A 20705-nucleotide genomic window follows, 5' to 3' on the forward strand; every position below is an offset into this window, starting at 1 on the left:
TTCGGTATAAGTATATTCAGTATTTTTAAAAACCTTTTTAGTCCCAGATTTTAGTCCTAGATTTTAGTCCTAGTCTTTTGGTCCTAGATTTTCCTTAAGTTTTAATTGTTGTTTTTAAGCCATGTTCAAACTAAATAATGCAATAACAGATGCAATAGAAACTATGAGAAAAGAATGCTGAAGACAGCATTTTAAATTTTAAATGCAGGACAGAAGTCAAGACACATAACTGAAACGTGTCCCTGGGATTAGTGACACATGTCAATGAGGACATTGACAAGAGCAATTTTTCTAGAGTAGAAAGGACATAAGACAGTACAGTGGATTGGCTAGTGAGAGGTTAAAAAAAACTATAGACAGTGTAGATTATGTATCCATTTATCTATTCATTCATTCATTAATCATACCTTCATTCCTACACTAATACATTTTCTCAGGAACTGTTTTTGCCTGGCACTAAATGAAGAATTTTGCTTGTGAAGGAAGTGGAGCACATCAGGCAGAAGAAATGTTTTTGAAATAGAAAAGCTGTAAGAAGAATTAATCTAATGGATAGTCACCAATAGTAATGGTGATTTTTGAAAATATGACAGAGAAAGGCATTAACAGATCAAACCAGGCCTCTAAGAAGGTAAGTAGGTAGAGGAATTAACCTTGTATAAAGCGAGCCCTTCCACTGTAACTGTGTAGTTTCTGTCTCTTAATTGGACCCTGACTTATAAAAACTGATGAGACATCATTCACCAAAAGGAAATCAAGGCGTTTAGGAAGACAACTGGCTGCTGAATAGTCACAGAACTACAAATGTCCATTTTGCTGTAAGATCTGCTTATTTCTCTGGTTTTATCTCTCCTTATTTCCCCCATCATTGCAAAGCTACTCCAATTGTATTGATATAAACACACTTTATTTACTTAATTTTTTTTCTAGACCATTTTTTTCTAGACTTGCTGTAATTGCTAATCCTTTCTATAATAATATTATATAAATTTTACTAATCCTTTATATAATAATATTCAGAAGTCCTTACTATTCCATACCCATTCTCTGCGTTCTTATAGTACTCTCTACATATCCCCATAATAACCTATTATCTACATATTACCTTCTTCCCCACGTTAGACTTTAAGCTTCCTTAGAACTATGACCAAGCCTTGTACACACTTATATCTCCCAGGTAATAACATAGTACTTGGTACACAGAAGAAACTCAGTGCATATTTGATAATTTGGGTATATACTAAAATATGTGCCCCCAGAATAATGAAAGACAATGGTTGTAATAAAACAGTAATAATAGGTAACATTTAATGAACAGTAAGTGCCACCCACCACAGCTTCTATATACTATCAAACTGAATCTCCACAATGATTTCTGAAACATGATATGTTGATATGTTCTTTTTTATCTTTTCATTGTATGAAAGCTAACACATAGAGAAGTTAAGTAACTTTCCCAAGGTCACACAATGAAGAAATGATAAAGCTAGTATCTGAACCAGGCAAACCGCTTCCAAACTCAATCCTCAATGCTACTACATACACTACATTATGATTCATCCTTGCTGTATAGGAGATGCACAGTGCAGAAGAGCAACCACTGAACAGTCATTAATAAAAGGAAAGAATGCTTATAACCATGTAAAAAAAAGTTTCATATAGACAAACACTAAAAGATGTATGCAGTAATAATCACTTTGTTGATAATTAAAAATATGTATGTAATAGAATTTGTGGCTTTCTCTACTTCTCAATCTTTTACACATAATGTTACATTTTTCTAATATTGTTTCTATGACAGTAAATTTTTTTTTTTTTTTTTTTTTTTTTTTTTTTTTTTGGAGACAGAGTCTACCTCTGTCGCCCAGGCTGGAGTGCAGTAGTGCCATCTCAGCTTATTGCAAGTTCCGCCTCCTGGGTTCCCACCATTCTCCTGCCTCAGCCTCCCGAGTAGCTGGGACTACAGGCGCCCACCACCACGCCCGGCTAATTTTTTGTGTTTTTGGTAGAGACGGGGTTTCACCGTGTTAGCCAGGATGGTCTCGATCTCCTGACCTCGTGATCCGCCCGCCTTGGCCTCCCAAAGTGCTGGGATTACAGGCGTGAACCACCGCGCCTCACCAGTAAAAATGTTTTTAAAGGCCATAATACACGAAAAATGTTTACCATCCCAATGTTTGTGGTAATAGCCATAATGGATTCATTCTATACATGCCAGATTAAATCAGATTCTTTAATAAGTGTTTGTTTAAAGTTTTTGTGTAGAAGTCAAAATAAGTAAGGCAAATATGTATTCTAGGATGAAACAATATGCATTGATCATCATAGGAGATAATATTTTAAAGCTCTAAATTGAAGATTGTAAAATATCTGCCCAACTATTTCTTACCAAATGATACTCCATAGTCACTCAGTTGTTGGTCATGTTTCTTAGAAAGATTATAGATAGTTGTTGCATAGTTTTTCAAAGCTTCTGCATAGTCCTGAATATTGAAAGGAATGATTTTAGAGTCCACAAGCTCATATACCAGTGCTCCTCGTAATTGAGCCACACAACGTTGTTTTTTAAATGTGGGGTCATAAAATTTCTCTACCAATTCAAATGTCTCATAAATTGTGTGGTACACTGGGTAGCTGCTGTACTTATCTGTTTTCTGAAAAAAAAAGTGGAGGGAGGCAAGTATAAATAAACATTACATATTCACGTCATAATTAATTTTTATGTAAGCATAAAAATAACTATAGAAAAAATACAACCAGCCAGCCGTGGTGGCTCACATCTGTAATCCTAGCACTTTGGTAGGCCGAGGCAGGAGGATTGCCTGAGCTCAGGAGTTCAAGACCAGCCTGGGCAACATGGAGAAACCCTTTCTCTACTAAAAATCCAAAAGAAAAAGAAAAATGAAAAAGAAAAAATACAACCTTATTACACCCTGAGTTTTATCACAATGAGGCAAAATGCTAATAACAAAAATACTATAGCCAAATATTCACTGATTTTAATTTTTTTCTCATTATTTGTTTTATAATTTATATAAACTTCATTCAAAATGCTACACATTGAACATTCTTCTTGTATCTTCGATAACTAAAATTAGGGAATATATATTCAAATTGCGCCTCAGCATAGTTCAAAGTTACCTATCGATTGGTTAAAAAAAGGTTCTGGCCAGCTAAGTATACAACTTAAGGATGATTTATTAAAGTAACTTCCCTTCCTTCCCAAACAGTGTATATCTAAATGTCATCTAAACTTTATTACATAATTAAAGGTACCATTATGAATATGAATTATTACATAGTAGTATCCTGTATAAATATTCTTTTTAGTTCTTCGGTTTGCCTATTGTAATTTTAGTTTTTACCATTTGCCATCTTGTTATAGGGCTATCATTCTTCCTGCTTTTAGTATCATTAAAAAGCAATCCCCGTATCAGTCCTTCTCCTTCTATCTAATTGTCTGCTTCTAATCTAAAGTGGTCTTAGAAACTAGATAACTTTGATCCAATTACAGAAGACAGAGTATAAAAGTGAACAGGCCTTGAAAAAGAGTTAAAACATATCTTTTATGTATTAAGTGTAATGAATGTTAGTATTCTGAGTTTATCTATCTATTTTGGGTTACTCTGGAGTTACTTTTATTTCTTTGTTCTTTATTGTATTCTGAATAGTCAGATTTGCAAGTGATATACATATAATGGGCAAGCAAAATTTAGGTGTATTGCAATTATGATTTGAAGATTGATTAAAATCTATGACAAATCTGTGTCTGCTACTGTAATCTTCAATTTGGTTTATGAAATAATTTATAACATTGATGAGCAAACATGGTATATATTGGTTATATCCAAGTACTTGCATATCATCAGGATATCTGTGTGACAGAGGTGAAACCAGTCAGTGCAGAGCAAAAAAAGGGGATCAAGTTAAAAGAGAAACTTGCTGTATTTCCCAACCAAGAGCCCTTGACTCAGGTGACAGGCAGAAGTGGGAATATGAAGAGGAGCTACCGACCATAATGAATCTTACCCTAATGCTCCTCTTGACCAAAATATGTTCAACTGCGTTCTTCCTCATGGAAAGTACATCAGAGCCTGCAAGACTAGTCTAGAGAATGAGAGTTTTCTGACAAATCAGGGAAAGGATGTGACTACTTGGTTCTGATACCCAGCTAAGTGTCTGGCATTACTCTGTGAATTACCGTTTATTTGATTAACCCTAACAATAAAATTTTCACAAAATTACTCAAATTACTTCCTTGTTCATCTGGAAAGGGACATGCAGTCTATCTCCATCCTTGGGAACTCTTCCCAGGCCACATCCACCAGGTGTCTGGTGCCAAACAACTCAGTGACATTCTTTGCCAAAGGACTGTAGATGAAATGTTATATATTCAAAATGATAAAATGGCTTACCTTATTCTTAGTGTAACGGGCTCTGCCTGAAGCAATTCCAAGTCTCTGAAAATAAGCTTCAAAGTCACTTCCAGATCCCAGCTTATTGATTCTAGATGCAATACACACACACACACACACACACACACACACACACACACGCATAAACAGGTAAATGATACAAAGTTTAAATAGATGGGACAAGGAATCCTGTCCCAAGAATAGCAAGGAATTAAATGTTACATTTACAAGAATTTAGAAAAGGTCAACCACCCTCAAGACATTTCCCGTAATCTGCAGGAAAATTGCTGTAAAATTAAAAGTAATGGCAAAAACTGCAAATACTTTTGCACCAACCTATAACAAGAATTGGGCTGTGCCACCAAAGACTGCATCTGGTGATGATGCCCTCCATCATATTTTCAGCGTTTACATTTTTGTTTAGAGGGGAAAACAACGAAGACATGGGCCCTGCCCTCAGAGAACTATCATCTAGTAAGAAAATTGCCACAAAAAAATCTACTTTTAAAATCATGAAGTATCTAAATGTGCCTTATTTCATTTTAGAAATAAATCTAATTATAATTTATTTCTTTTCATATGATTAGGAAACCTCTATCTGTTGATCTATCTCTCACATATAGATGCATATACATAAATAAGATGTAAGACATGAAAAATTTTTAGTAAAATAATGGTAAGTCATGAAAACAGAATATAGAATTGCATGTGCATTTATAACATAACTATACATTTCCAAACTATTAGATTAGTAGATGTGTTTTTGAGACTGACCTCTTCAATATTTTAAAAATCATTTTTGTATTTTACTATTTTTGTTGAATTGGCATGTGAAACTTTTATAATGGACCCACATTCAAACTTTCACAAGACCAATTTGAAATGAGGAATAAAGCTATAAACTGTTACTATTATTTGCTTGTACATGTTGAGTATCCCACATGGAATGCTTGGGACCAGAAGTATTTTGGACTTCAGATTTTTTTCAGACTATGAATATTTACATATATACAATGAGATATCTTGGGGATGGGGCCCAAGTTTAAACAGAAAATTCATTTATATTTCATATATATCTTATATGCATAGGCTGAACTTAATTTTACATAATATTTTAAGTAATTTTGTGAATGAAACAAAGTTTGTGTTAAGTACTATAATGTGTTGAATTCTCCACTTGTGACATCATGTTGGTGCTCAAAAAGTTTTGGATTTTGGAGCACTTAAGATTTCATATTTTTGAGTTAGGAATGCTCAGTCTGTATTAGAAATGGCATTGCAGTAGAAAAAAAATACAAACTTTTTATTCCATAATGTTTAGAAAAAAGAAAATAAGAACAAATAAATATAAAATAAATTTAAGAAAGCTGCTATAGCATGAATGAGAAGACGTAAAAAATAAAATAATATTTATATAAATTCTAAATCACAGGTAAAGACACAATTTGGTGTTTATTGATAATGCTCCTTAATAAATGTACAAGCAAATAATCTAGCATTTGTCTTTTATTTCATCATTATCATCTGAAGTTATATTACATATTAACACGCCTAATACATAACTAAATGAAATTTTATGCAAGAATGCCAACTAATGGCTAATAATGTAGTGAAACTATTTCGACTAAAAATTTGCAAAACTAGGTCTATTTGTGCTCTAATACAGGCTGAAAGATTTCACATGCTGGCTAATCAGCAAAACAAAACTAGACAGAAGAATTTTTTTTTTTTTTTTGAGACGGAGTTTCACTCTTGTTGCCCAGGTTGGAATGCAATGGCACGATCTTGGCTCACTGCAACCTCTTCCTCCTGGATTCAAGCAATTTTCCTGCCTCAGCCTCCTGAGTGACTGTGATTACAAGCGCCTACTACCACACTCAGCTAATTTTGTATTTTTAGTAGAGACAGGGTTTTGCCATCTTGGCCAGGCTGGTCTCGAATACCTGACCTCAGGTGATCCACCAGACTTGGCTTCCCAAAGTGCTAGGATTACTGGCGTGAGCTACCGTGCTCAGCCAGGAATTCGTTAGTATCCTTTCTGATTCAAATTATTAATGAAATGCTTGAGAATTTCATGTTTGGAGAAACAAGAGGCAGAGGGGAATTTATAATTTATCCTACGGTAGAAAAGGTGCACACCAGTAACTTACCTAGGCAAATTTTTATTTTCAGGTGAAGGATCTTTTTCCAACCAGCTTTCATACAGTGATTTACTCTCAAACCCATCATCAGGGCTAGGGATCTAGAAAGAGAAATCAAATAGTGGAAATGAGGGGTAGAAGCAACTACATTTATGCCAAAATAAAACTATATATTATTTGTCATCAACTTCTACTTTTAATGACATATGTACATATATATTTATACACATGTATATATATGTTTATTTATAGAAAAATTATCTTTTTGCAAATGGCAAGAAATAAATCTAGCCCAAATTATTTTTTATTCATGATGCCTACCTGTGTTGGTAATTTTGCCATATACCTAAGATATAATTTCCTACTTATTTTGGTAAACTTTTAAATAGAACTTAAAATTTTTACAAATGCCATTTTAATGTTTGGCAGCTTAGATTTGTGGGAAGACATTGGAGAAAACTTCAGATATAACATTTGCTTTTGTAAATTATTTTTGCCTAAGAAGACCTACAAAGAGGTCTCAGAACAATAGAGGTGACATAATTTCAAGCTCAGCTTCTTAACCTATAAGTCTTGGTTTTGTAGGGCAGCAGGGGTTAGTGCCAGGACTATTCTTTTAGACAGTCTTATTATGTTTAAACAAAGTTAAAATTTTATGGATTTTTTTTTAAAAAACTCTATATAACCTCAGATTTCTACTTGGGAATTTTAAGAGCTCGTGTATGTGTGTGTGTGTGTATGTGTGTGGTGTTCATCATGTTGAGCACCAACATAATATCACAAGTGTCATATTTTTATTCCTTTCATTAAATGTACATTTACAAACTTATACTTGCCTTGTCTTTTGACACTCTAAGAAGAGCAGAGCCATGTGGTGAAAACATTGTGGACTGTGGACTGTGGAGTCAAATTCATCTATTTTAAATCTAGACTACTACACATATTGACTATATTTTGTTTGCTTGTTTGTTTATAACCCTGATTTGCTCAAAAATAGACCTAAGGCAGACCCTACTTAAGTAACAGTGAAAGCATTATAACTTGGTGTGTTGCTTCCCCTCTTTGAACCTTAGTCTTCTCACCTGTGAAAATGGGGATAATGGTAACTTTCTGAACATAAACATCTGATATTTTCTCTGGCCTTTAGATAGAGTTGGTTATTCTAACTTCTGTTTCACTATTCTTAAAAATGTTTCTATAGATATTTATTAAGGACTGAACTCAGAAAGGAGATGCGGAAATGGAGACATAGTCTCTACCCTTTGGGACCTCACAATGAAATCTAATTGGGGATACACACACCAAACAAATTTTGTAATATAATAAGCAGTTCAAAAGAAAATATCAAAGTGCTATAAAGAGATGTGGGGATGAGAGATAGATATGTCTCCAGGTAAGACCTTTCTGAGAAAATGGCAATTAAATTTAAGAGGATTTAATAAAGACGTTGGCTATTGGCACATGTTTTTGAACAATTTCCCTGTTTCAATCTCATCCCACTTATTTAGAGGCATGAATGTGTTGTGTTTACTGATAACACAAGCCCTCATCTCCCTTCAAGTAGAAGGTAACTCCCCTTTCCATAGAGTAATGGTAGGGCTGGGAAGTGGTCACTTGCCCTTAGCTTAGCATGAATGAGATGAAACTTTATCACTGCATAGAGGGTCCACAGCTTAGAAATAGTCTTGGCACTCCACACCCTTCCCTACCAACATGAGGCAGCTGCAGAGATGTTCTGCTCATTTCTAGCCAGCTGACTGGGTTCTGCTCTCTACTCTGCTCCTGCCAATTTGCAATGGTTAGAGAGATTCTGTTCCGGTTCCTAGATCCTGCTTGAATTGAATTCCCAGTAAACTCGTCTTCATTTTCTGAATCATACTGTCTCCATAGTAGTGCTAATCAGAAGTCATGTCCCATTGGCCTAGACAATCCGGGTCAGTTTTCTTTTCTTTCTTTTCTTTCCTTCCTTCTTTCCTTCCTTCCTTCCTTCCTTCCTTCCTTCCTTCCTTCCTTCCTTCCTTCCTTCCTTCCTTCCTTCCTTCCTCTCTCTTTCTTTTTCTTTCCTTCTTTTTTCTTTCTTCTTTCCCTCTTTCTTTCTCTCTCTCTCCCCCCCCCCTCTCTTTCTTTCTTTCTTCTTCTTTCCTTTCCTTCTTTTGTTTTTTTTTGAGTCAGGGTCTCTCTATGGCTTACACTCCTGGGCTCAGGTGATCCTACTGCCTCAGTTGGAACTATAGGCATGTGCCACCACACTCAGCTAGATCAGTCTTACCTCAGCTATATGCACTGTCGGAATTGATAGCCCTCCTCTTATTTAGCAACACTTTGCCCCATTTCTTGCTCCATCAAGCAGCTGCCCTTCCCTCCAAGCTCAGCCTTGTCTCTCATCCCTACCCTATCCTCACATCACCAATATGGCTTGACTATTTGTGCTAACACGCACTAGGGATTAATAAAATTGTAATAATCAGTTTACAGGAGAGTAAAAACAAGTCTCCTTTGTCTACTGGGTCTTAGTATGCCCATAGATAAGCATTTATCTTTGTACAAAGGGGCATAGACGTCAACTTCTCCCTTATCAACCACCAAATTCTTATCATTCCTGACATCAAGGGCAGGGATCATCTCTCTAGGACAGCACAAATCATAAATTCCTGCTCCAAAAAGGGTTCTCTCAGTAAAGATTTTCTTTTCAACTTGCTTTTAGATAAGATGTTTTTATGGAACATTCCAATGAAAGGATCAAAGACATCAGCTACCCAAGATGGTGACAGCATTGTGATGAGGAAAATGAGAGGAGTTTCATTTGGAAAACTAGTTTTTAAAGACATGAACAGTAAAAAGTGAGGGTAAGATTAAGGCAGGAAATATTAATAGTACCCGGAGAGAAATGATACCTACTTCGTATTGCTATCTAAGGCTGACCTTGAAGCAAACATTTCCACGGGTAAATTCTTTGGCAAGGAACTATTTAAATGATGTTCACAGATATTAAATGAGTAGATTATATAAGTTTTAGAGATTTAGAGTGCTTTATATTTTAGAGTTTTTAAAATTCTATAACTCATTTAATATGTATAAATTACTGGGAGATTAGCAAGCCTGCAGAATTATTTCCATTTTTGCCTTTAGACTTACAACTACTTAATGTATTTACTACACTGACATAAAACAATGAACAACCTTGTTAGAAATTCTTTGATGATTTCTCCATAACAGATTTCTGAACTCCTTGGCCCATTGATTATAATCCATTTCTTACCATCTTTCCCACCAACGCCTTTGGCTGGGTCATGCTGAGCTCCCTTCAGATCAGGAAATATATTCTTTTATACTTCCACATCTTTTTTAGATACTGTGTCCTCTGCTTAGAATGTCCTCTCCCTTCTACATCCCTTCATTTGACAGAAGCATCAGTGACTCTGCAAACCTCCTCTTATGCTCCTCAACTTCCCCCAGCCCCAGGATTTAATATCCTCTATTCCATAACTGTTCTCCATCATACATAGTATCAAATATTCCAGTGAACTCTAATTCCTCATTTACCAGTCTGTGTCCTCTCTAGATTACAGAGTGTTCGAATTCAGTGACCTTGTCCCTTTATCACTATTGCTGCTATAATTCATTTTATAGAGCCTGACATATAGTGACCACTCAATGAATATTTGTTGAATGAATGAAAGAGTAGCTAAGACAGTTTTTGAACCATACGCTTTTCTATTCCAGCTCAGTGTTCTTTCTGCTATATCAAATACCTCTGCCAGATAAATACATGTTACAACTGTTTACACAATTATTAATAAGAACTATTACTAGAACAAAGAAGCTGGTGATAATATCTTCTTATGTTGTATAGGTAAATGGCATATTAAAGATTCTGTTTTGACTTGTTTATATGATTCAATCATGTTCTCTCACCAGCTTAAAAATAAGTACCATTCATTTAGGGGGGAACACATGTTATTCATTTATCCATTCAAAAGAAAACATATGAAGACACATCTCCTTATATACCTCTTTTGTCAGTTTATACACTAATTGGTAAAGAAGGGGTGTACAGTCAACTCTGAGAGTATAATTGCCTGAAAAATAAATAAGACACAGAACATTACTTCATACTTCTAAATGAAATTCCATTTATGTTTAATTCTAACTTTATTTTCTAATTTTAAACAAGATATAATGATCTTCAAATCAAAGATTTTATTCCCAAAGAATAAAACAGGGTGGAACTAGTTCTTCAGGAGCAAGAGAGGCTGCCCCACATATTTTGAATAGAAGAAGGTCTTGGTGGACTTTGGTTGCTAAGGCAGCAGCTCTCACAGTGATTATAAGGGTCATCCTTATGGCAGCATTTCTTAGGGGCATTTTGGCAAAGGAAGTTGTAAGTCTGTAGCATTAATTTTTTACTTGTTTCATTCTATGCAATAGTATATATCAAGATATTAGACAAAGCCATATCAGTAATTATTATGTTCTGACATTTATTTAGAAATAATCACAATACAGTGAAAGCCTAGAGACAGAAATCTCTTCATTTTCTGAATCATACTGTCTCCATAGTAGTGCTAATCAGAAATCATATCCTGTTGGGCTAGACAATCCAGATCATTTTTTTTCTTTCTTTCTTTTTTCTTTCTTTCTTTGAGAGTCAGGGTCTCTCTTACACTCCTGGGCTCAGGGGATCCTGAGCCATATTGAAAGGGAGTTTGTAGTTCAAAAGGAGTGAGTACACTTACTTCAAATTTGTTACAACGAATACAGGAAATATTTCTAGACAGAATATTCTGTACAATCTTTCTTCTGAACTGTTTTAGCCAAATTCTATTAATAGCTTCATTGTGAAAATATGTGGTTAATACTAGAGTTTTAAGTGGTAATTTAATATAAACAAATAGTAAATATATCAAAGAAATTAAAAGCAATAGCTTAGTTATGAATGATTATCAATTCATATGAATCCTAATTATTTTCTCTGTGGTAAAATGAAAAATAAAGGTATTACTGAGGCATCTCATAGGAAGGGGATATCTGAGGTGCCTAATAAGTTAGAATTTATAGGCTTAATAGATGGTAAACTACTCAACAATAAATAAAAGTTGCTTGAAATAAAATTTCCTTTCTGAAAATTTTACTTCAAATTGAAATAAAATTTACCTTCTATAGATGAATCTGAGTTGATATAAGCAATGCTTCTTTCCTGGAGTATTTTGACATTCTCCTACAGTTGAAGCAAAGTTGTTGCTTAATTCACATTACTTACAGTTGTGAAAATGTCAACAAAATAAGCAAATTAATTTTGTGGAATAGTGGTTTACAAGTATCTTTCAGAATTAAATAGCTATGTCCATCTGTGACCATAATTTCTGAGAAAATGCAGAAAACCAGTTGGTTAACAACAACAATTATGCAATTAATATAAGAATTAAGGATACTCTGAAGCAATAGCTACTGTTTACAGAAATAGCAGAGAGCCCTAAGGAAAAAGAAAATATTTTCAAAGTGTGGTTCCTTGATTCCCTGCATCAGAATATGCAGGGATGTGGCTACCATATTCTCGGGCCCTGCTCTAGATCTACTGAATCAGAACTCACAGTGAGGCTAAAAGTGGGGCCTGGAAATCTGTATTTTATTATTTTATTTTATTTTTGAGACAGAGTCTCACTCTGTTGCCCAGGCTGGAGTGCAGTGGGACAATCTCAGCTCACTGCAACCACTGCCTCCCAGGTTCAAACAATTCTCCTGCCTCAGCCTCCCCAGTACCCGGGATTACAGGTGTGTGCCACGATGCCTGGCTAATTTTTGTATTTTTAGTAGAGACGAGGTTTCACCATGTTGGCCAGGCTGGTCTTGAACTCCTGACCTCAGGTGATCTGCTCACCTCAGCCTCCCAAAGTGCTGAGATTACAGGCATGAGCCACTGCGCCGGGCTGGAAATCTGTATTTTCTTTCTTTTTTTTTTTTTTTTGAGACGGAGTCTCGCTCTGTCACCCAAGCTGGAGTGCACTGGCCAGATCTCAGCTCACTGCAAGCTCCGCCTCCCGGGTTCACGCCATTCTCCTGCCTCAGCCTCCCGAGTAGCTGGGACTACAGGCGCCCGCCACCTCGCCCGGCTAGTTTTTTGTATTTTTTAGTAGAGACGGGGTTTCACCGTGTTAGCCAGGATGGTCTCGATCTCCTGACCTTGTGATCCGCCCATCTCGGCCTCCCAAAGTGCTGGGATTACAGGCTTGAGCCACCGCGCCCGGCCTGGAAATCTGTATTTTCTAATAGATATAACTGGCAATTGACTTTTGCATACATTGAAGTTTGAGATCCATTTATAGAGGGGATACCCAAGTAAATTTATCATTCCAAAAGTAAGACATAGAAAATTTCCATTTGTTTATATTTACTATGTATATGGAGAAGTGAAAGAACAAAAAACAAATACAAAAAATTAGAGAGGAGGCACACATAAGGACAAAAACAAGACTCTCTCTTTTGCTCTCTTGCTCTCTCTCTCTCTCACACACACACACACACACACACACACACACACACACACAGAGACACAGATTCAAGAAAGATAAAGCAAGACTAATGCACTTACACACAGAGAGGAACATGCTGAGAGCCCTCCACCTCTCTCTCTAGCTTGTTAGCTTTATAAAATATGTTTTGGCCGGGCGCGGTGGCTCAAGCCTGTAATCCCAGCACTTTGGGAGGCCGAGATGGGCGGATCACAAGGTCAGGAGATCGAGACCATCCTGGCTAACACGGTGAAACCCCGTCTCTACTAAAAAATACAAAAAACTAGCCGGGCGAGGTGGCGGGCGCCTGTAGTCCCAGCTGCTCAGGAGGCTGAGGCAGGAGAATGGCGTAAACCCGGGAGGCGGAGCTTGCAGTGAGCTGAGATCTGGCCACTGCACTCCAGCCCGGGCTAGAGCGAGACTCCGTCTCAAAAAAAAAAAAAAAAAAAAAAATATGTTTTAGCAAAAACATCTAAAGCTGTGTGTGGTTATGGCACACAAAAAAAACTTTACCTATTTGCACTGGCCTGCATCGGCCAGGTGATAGTTGACTCCATTACAGAGAAATATAAAATCAGAATTTACATTATAACAGATTTATAGCAAAAATGAAGAAGATTCCTCATGTGTATTTAAAGAAGGTAAGCATGCTACTGAATATAATCAAAAACCTGGCACAAAACTGGAAAAGTGTATTGCAATTGCCTTTTGATGCACATGTTTATAAATTAATGCAAAGCATTTTTATTATTTTATATATTAGATTTCTTTATGTTCAGCTGCTGAAAAATTTAAAAAACAGATGCATGTGTTTATATGTGTTTGTATATGTATCACAAGAAATCACGTTTCTAAATCACATGTTTCTAAAAGCAAATGACCTCACGCACCATAGGGGCAGGAGGAAAAAGATAATGACCTGAACTAATAAAATTTGATTCATCAAGTTAATGTTATCGTTTCAAAATGCATATTAATAATACCAATGTGAAAATAACAATGTGCAGTGTAAATGTAATCAACAAAGGATAAGTGATACCAGACAAGTAACTATGAGTGGGATTTTTACCCCCTCTATATTTGTTTAATTCATATTATTCCTATCATAGTATTTTAAACTAATGTAAGAGAAAATGAGTTAGGAGGAAAGTCCTTTTTTTTTTTTTTTGAGACTGAGTCTCGTTCTGTCGCCCAGGCTGGAGTGCAGTGGCGCAATCTCGGCTCACTGCAAGCTCCGCCTCCCGGGTTGACGCCATTCTCCTGCCTCAGCCTCCTGAGTAGCTGGGACTACCGGCGCCCGCCGCCATGCCCGGCTAATTTTTTTTTTTTTTTTTTTTTGTATTTTTAGTAGAGACGGGGTTTCACCGTGTTAGCCAGGAAGGTCTCGATCTCTTGACCTCGTGATCCGCCCGTCTCGGCCCCCCAAAGTGCTGGGATTACAGGCGTGAGCCACCGCGCCCGGCCGGAAAGCACTTTTAAAACTAAACACAAGGGCAAGACAGGTACACCATATTTTAAAACAGCTCTATAAAATCTGTACTTATAAATGATAAATAGCAGATGGAGGAGGGAAGGTAAATACTTATGTAGTGCACCTACCTAGAAATACCATTGGACCCAGCAATCTCATTACTGGGTATATAACCAAAGGAATATGTCATTCTATATAAAGACACATACACACATATGTTCATTGCAGCACTATTCATAATAGCAAAGACATGAATTCAACCTAAATATCCATCAATGACAGACTTGATAAAGAAAATGTGGTACATGTACACCTTGGAATACTAGACAGTCATAAAAACGAATGAGACTGTCCTTTGCAGGGACATGGATGGAGCTGAAGACCATTATCCTTGGCAAACTCATGCTGAAACAGAAAAATAAATATCACATGTTCTCCCTTGTAAGTGGGAGCTAAATGATGAGAACACATGGAAACGTAGAGGGGAACAACACACACTAGGGACTTTCAAAGGGTGGAAGGTGGGAGAAGGGAGAGGGTCAGGAAAAATAACTAGTGGGTACTGGGCTTAATACCTGGGTGAGGAAATAATCTTTCACTAGTAATATCACAATATTAGTTTCATAGAGTCTCAAAAATTACTACATTTGAGTTATAGGTTTAACATTTCAAACCAGATTTTTCAAAATTCTCTCTTCACCTAGTTTTTAAAATAGTTTTTCAAATAACTTTAAAAATGATATACATGTGAAAAACTAGGTGAAGTTAGGGGAGAAGTAAAGATGAAGAGAGAAGGGAGCCAACATTTATTGATCACTTACTGTGTGGGTTAAATGAGTTAAAATGGGCAAATCACAAAGCTACTGTAAAGCTCAAAAGAATTAATATTGCAATTATTATTGCTATTAATACATGATAACACTCTTCTAGAAGAGATGTGATCACAAATTGTGTGTTTATTGAACTTAGTCTTACAGAAAGAGTAAAAGTTTACCACTGGGTCAAGGCAGGCAGGATATGCCAACTAGAGAAATCAGCTTGTACAGAGTTGTTGAACAGCATGGCAAAATCCCATGACACAGTTTACCTATGGAACATACCTGCGCTTGTACCCCTGAACTTAAAATAAAAGTTAAAAAAAGTATGTGCTTACCTTTTACATTTAGGAACTTAGAGATTACTTGACAGAGAGACTAAAGGAAGAAGTTGAAAGAAAAGGGCCCTAGGAGAGACACTTAAATATAAATAATTAAGAGTCAGTGACAAATGACAATCAATCATATGTGAAAAAAAAAAACCTACCTCTGAAATTGTAAAACAGGTCAATTTATTAAAGTAATTCAATTCACAGAATTATCACTTTATACTTAACAATGAAGCACCTATCTGTTGTAAATGCTAAAGTATACTTATGGTTGCCATTTTATATGGAATCTGTAAATGTGAAAATATAGTCAAAATATGGCCATCTTAATAGAACATCTTATATTTTGTCAGATGGAAGAACTCTACAGAAACTTCAAAAACTTGAAAATTAGCTCTAAGCATCTGTATCAGTTTTTAGATATGTTAATTCTCTTATCAGAAACATCTTGCTAATTTTGATTATTTTCTGAGCTTAGTGATTTTACGTATTTTTTAATAAAACAAATACAAATGGCAACTAAAATATTTTGACCAGACACAATACATTTGTTTGTAGCCTAGTCATGAGAGGTTATTGCCAAAGTGATGTGAAAGTAAAAACAAACTACTTCTTAAATTCTCTTGAGTCATTCTCCAAATCAAAACCATATTAGGTAATGGAATGTTTTTTTTTTTTTTTTTTTTTTTTTGAGACGGAGTCTGGCTCTGTCTCCCAGGCTGGAGTGCAGTGGCCGGATCTCAGCTCACTGCAAGCTCCGCCTCCCGGGTTTACACCATTCTCCTGCCTCAGCCTCCGGAGTAGCTGGGACTACAGGCGCCCGCCACCTCGCCCGGCTAGTTTTTTGTATTTTTAGTAGAGACAGGGTTTCACCGTGTTAGCCAGGATGGTCTCGATCTCCTGACCTCGTGATCCGCCCGTCTCGGCCTCCCAAAGTGCTGGGATTACAGGCTTGAGCCACCGCGCCCAGCCTGGAATGTATTTTTGATCATCCTGAGATACATACATATTTGTTCCCTGTTGACCAAAAGAAAAAATAATAAGAACCTTCTTTGTCTTATTTACCTCAGCCCATTCTGTGGAACCCAGAAGTCCAAATTCTTCTGCATCCCAGCTGGCAAAAATGATAGTTCTTCTAGGTCTCCAGCCTGTAAGTATTGTTAACACAGGTGGTTAGGTACAACTGCCTAAATAATAAAAGAAAATTAAGCAAGTCACTTTTTGTCATCATCTAGGAAAGAAAGGTTGTTTACCTTTACTCATCAGTTTTCCAAAACTCCGGGCAATTTCTTGCAAAACAGCAGCCCCACTGGTTGGGTCAATAGCTCCAAATACCCAGGAGTCCCGGTGACCTCCCAGAATAACATACCTGTCTGGAAAATAATATGTTCAAAAAATCTACAACTTTGAATACATTATAAATATTTGTGATTTATGTTTTTAAAATAAAAATTATCTTGCTTGAGTTTCCTCTATAGAAGACAAGAAACACTAAAGTAAAATCTTCTTTTAGGCTTGTACCAGTTTTTCTCAAAATTTAGTAGTTTCAAATCAGCCAAAAAAACCCACATCAATTGTTGCCTACAATTTATCTTTACTTACTCTTTAATTTTTGTAAAAACAAAATGTTTTAAAAAAAATTATCTGACTCACCAGGTTCCACAGATCCTCTGATAGTTCCAATTACATTGTAAATCCTTGTAATTTTATTGATGTTATGAACATGCATTCTAACCTTCCTAGAATTTTAAAAGGAATAAATTACTTAGTATAGAAAATTATGTTTTTTTACAGTGTTTCATTATAAAAAACTATCTTCATAATAGTGCTTTATATATGCAATAGCATAATGGATTCTCATAATCTCTACCACCTAAATTCAATAATTGTTAACACTGTTGAAGCATTTGCAAGTAAAGTACAGACATTATGCAAATTTACCTCTAAGCACCTAAGTATGCGCCTTGAAGCCAAATTTTAAAAGCTGTCTATTTTATGTTATTTTCTCATAGCTAAATTGTTATCTATTTAAAATTCAAAATATTCTATTATTCAAAATGTCTTCAATATTTATTCTAAAATGTAAAAATATACCCCAGTTAATTATGAAAACAAAGAAGACAGCCCATTATGTAATAAAGAAAGAAGTTATAAGCTTATTATTTCAATGTATCTGTTTATATTTATATTAAATTCTAGGTTCAGTAATTTTCTACATGATTGTGGAAATGGTAAGTAAGTTTAAGAGTTTAAGTTTAAGAGCTGGCTTAGTGCCACCTATAAAAAACATAACAAATTCTGTTGTTAAATGAGAATTTGGGAAGCTCCTGCTAAAATGCACAACTACATAATGAAATGTTTCTAGGCCATGATTGTTGATTCTGATTTGGGTCAGGCTTTTAAATATTCATTCATGAGTTACAATCAACTGAATTAGGAAACAAGGGAAAATACAATCAGGCTCAGCCAGACAGAAAAAAAAAAGTGTCACACACATTTTATGTATCCAAGATGACATGGGAAAATACTACTATTCCCCAAGAGAACAAAATTAATCATTGTTTATTCTAAGGGTAGGGAGACCGCAGTTGTTTCTAGTTTGTGATGGAAAAACGAATAAGACCCTGAAACTTGTATATTGTTAAGAACAAATTCTGGCTTCCCCCACCCCCACCAAAAATATACTGTGCTTCTGATATTTAATCCATTTGCAATATTCAACTGAGATTACCTCAGAGGAAAACTAATCGATGGGTATTTTTTTTTTTTTTTCATTTTAAGGCATTAAGTAAATGATTTCTTTTTCCTACTGACAGATGAAAATTAATAGCAGAAGAGAAGAAATATTGTTTAGCATGTGTTTCTAAAAATATGGGCCTTAGATATATGATTAGTAAGAAACCCAAATTCATTGGTATTGTGTCATTAAAAGAAGAAAATCAAGTAAAGAAAAATGCAACATATGAGGAATGAAAAAAATTGATATTAGTCTAAACAAAAACATAGGCTATCTGCTAAGATTCTCAAAGAACCACATCTCCGTCTTTAAACCTATGTCTTTCTCGTTTTTAGTATTTTCGAGCTCCAGAAGAATATTTATTTGTCCTATTATTACTTTATCATGGTTCAAATAAACAACTCCAGAATGGAGTCTCCACAGGGAGATTTTTTGCCTGCTTTGTTCACTGAGGAATCACCAGAACCCAGAATGGTGCCCAGGGCATAGGAAATGCTCAACAAATATTCGTGAAATAAATGAATATAATCCTGTAAGGAAAAATTGGGAAAAACTTTGGCTCATCCATTATGGTCACCTTTACCTGTCAGTGTTCTTAACTAGACTATTTTACAGCTTTGTTTTTTTTTTTTTTTTTTTTTTTTTTTTTTTTTTTTTGAGACGGAGTCTCGCTCTGTTGCCCAGGCTGGAGTGCAGTGGCCGGATCTCAGCTCACTGCAAGCTCCGCCTCCCGGGTTCACGCCATTCTCCTGCCTCAGCCTCCCGAGTAGCTGGGACTACAGGCGCCCGCCACCTCGCCCGGCTAGTTTTTTTGTATTTTTTAGTAGAGACGGGGTTTCACAGTGTTAGCCAGGATGGTCTCGATCTCCTGACCTTGTGATCCGCCCGTCTCGGCCTCCCAAAGTGCTGGGATTACAGGCTTGAGCCAGAGAAAGAAGTTAACTTGTAGAAACATGAAAGTAATGCAAATAATTCAAATCCACTGAAATGTACAATCTGTCTAGTGAATGTTTGTGTTCCCTTCCTCACTGCGGAAGATTTTTGGAGGTTCCACTTTGAAGTACAATGGATTCATTTTGCAGAACCAGGTATGGGCAGCTTAAACCAATTCTTCATATCTTCTTTTGGCTCTCACATGTAAATTCCAAGCAACAGTAGAAATTTAACTTTGCTGATACTCTGTATCTCTAGCTTTATTTTTCTCTACTGATGTTGTGTTTTATGTTTCTGCATTGCTCAGGGCAGATTAAGTTATTCCTCATTGGTGGCAGCAATGATTTGGAGTTTGCCTTTATGTCTTGTCACTTGATAATATCTGTAAATGGATTAATGGATTATCGAGATCTCTGTGAGGTGAGACATGAGAGAATCCAGTTTTTAGTTTTGTTGTTGTTGTTTGTGTATTTGTCCATTCTGAGTTCTAACCAATAGAGAATTTCGTGCTCACAGTGAAGGAGCATGGCTGTTTTGTATCTAGACCTAGGAATGTTTATGTTTTTGAGTTTACTCTTTAATTGTGACTAAAAGTATAGAACTGAAGTTATATGTTTTCTCTGTTCATAAGTTTCTGCTTATAAATCAGAAAGGGCTTTACCCTTCATTGAGTAAGTTATGTTTTCCTTTCTCTGGAGGGTATAAACAAATGAGATAATAAAGTCTCTTAAATTAAAAGAACACTGCACTGATTGAGTTATAGAGATAAACACATATAAATCAAACATTTATAAACTTATTTTAAAACAAGGAAATTGGACTTCTAATACTTTAAAATTTCTGGAATAAAAGAAATCCTACAGAAACTAAAAAAATATTCTGAGAATCCAAATTCACATAGTTAAGGGTAAATTGTTAACAAACAAGACTGATTTAATACTTTTGGTTTAATAAAAATGGTTATATGCACTCTGATTTATCAGTATTACATTTTTCTCTCCCATCACATTTCAGGCAAATCAAACTTCTTGAAGTTCTGATCATGTCATGCTGTTCAACAACTCTGTACAAGCTGATTTCTCTAGTTGGCATTTCTTGCCTGCCTTGACCCAGTGGTAAACTTTTTCTCTTTCTGTAAGACTAAGCTCAATAAACACGCAATTTGTGATCACATCTCTTCTAGAAGAGTGTTATCATGTTTTAATAACAATAATAATTGTAATATTAATTCTATTGAGCCTTATAGTAGCTATGTGATTTATCCATTTGAACTCATTTAACGCACACAGTAAGTGATCTATAAACTTTGGCTCCCTTCTCTCTTCATCTTTCCTTCTCCCTTAAGTTCACCTAGG

The 20705-nt window shown here is 35.7% G+C and overlaps 1 protein-coding gene and 1 long non-coding RNA gene across 5 annotated transcripts in view; one reads left to right on the forward strand and one right to left on the reverse strand.

The window, feature by feature from the left end:
• NAALAD2 (N-acetylated alpha-linked acidic dipeptidase 2) overlaps positions 1-20705 on the reverse strand; it is a 54391-nt gene that overhangs the window by 11453 nt on the left and 22233 nt on the right. For 2 of the 3 annotated variants that reach the window (XM_010376663.2, XM_030917574.1), the window contains 8 exons: positions 17334-17419; positions 16934-17053; positions 16746-16828; positions 11711-11774; positions 10568-10635; positions 6566-6657; positions 4416-4506; positions 2390-2654 (listed from right to left, as the gene is read on the reverse strand). In XM_010376663.2, the coding sequence (XP_010374965.1) occupies positions 2390-2654; positions 4416-4506; positions 6566-6657; positions 10568-10635; positions 11711-11774; positions 16746-16828; positions 16934-17053; positions 17334-17419 (869 nt within the window). The remainder of the gene's footprint in view (positions 1-2389; positions 2655-4415; positions 4507-6565; positions 6658-10567; positions 10636-11710; positions 11775-16745; positions 16829-16933; positions 17054-17333; positions 17420-20705) is intronic. The other variant, XM_030917573.1, reaches the window with a different exon arrangement.
• LOC115893519 lies at positions 129-20554 on the forward strand. Of its 2 annotated transcripts, XR_004053547.1 has the most exons (5): positions 129-631; positions 16751-16830; positions 17880-17911; positions 19455-19770; positions 20365-20554. It is a non-coding gene; the product is annotated as an uncharacterized LOC115893519 (long non-coding RNA). The 2 variants fall into 2 exon arrangements; XR_004053548.1 differs by lacking the exons at positions 129-631; positions 16751-16830; positions 17880-17911 and having other exon boundaries at positions 19273-19505; positions 19658-19770.

Source organism: Rhinopithecus roxellana, chromosome 15 (assembly GCF_007565055.1).
Source record: "Rhinopithecus roxellana isolate Shanxi Qingling chromosome 15, ASM756505v1, whole genome shotgun sequence".
NCBI lineage: Eukaryota > Metazoa > Chordata > Mammalia > Primates > Cercopithecidae > Rhinopithecus > Rhinopithecus roxellana.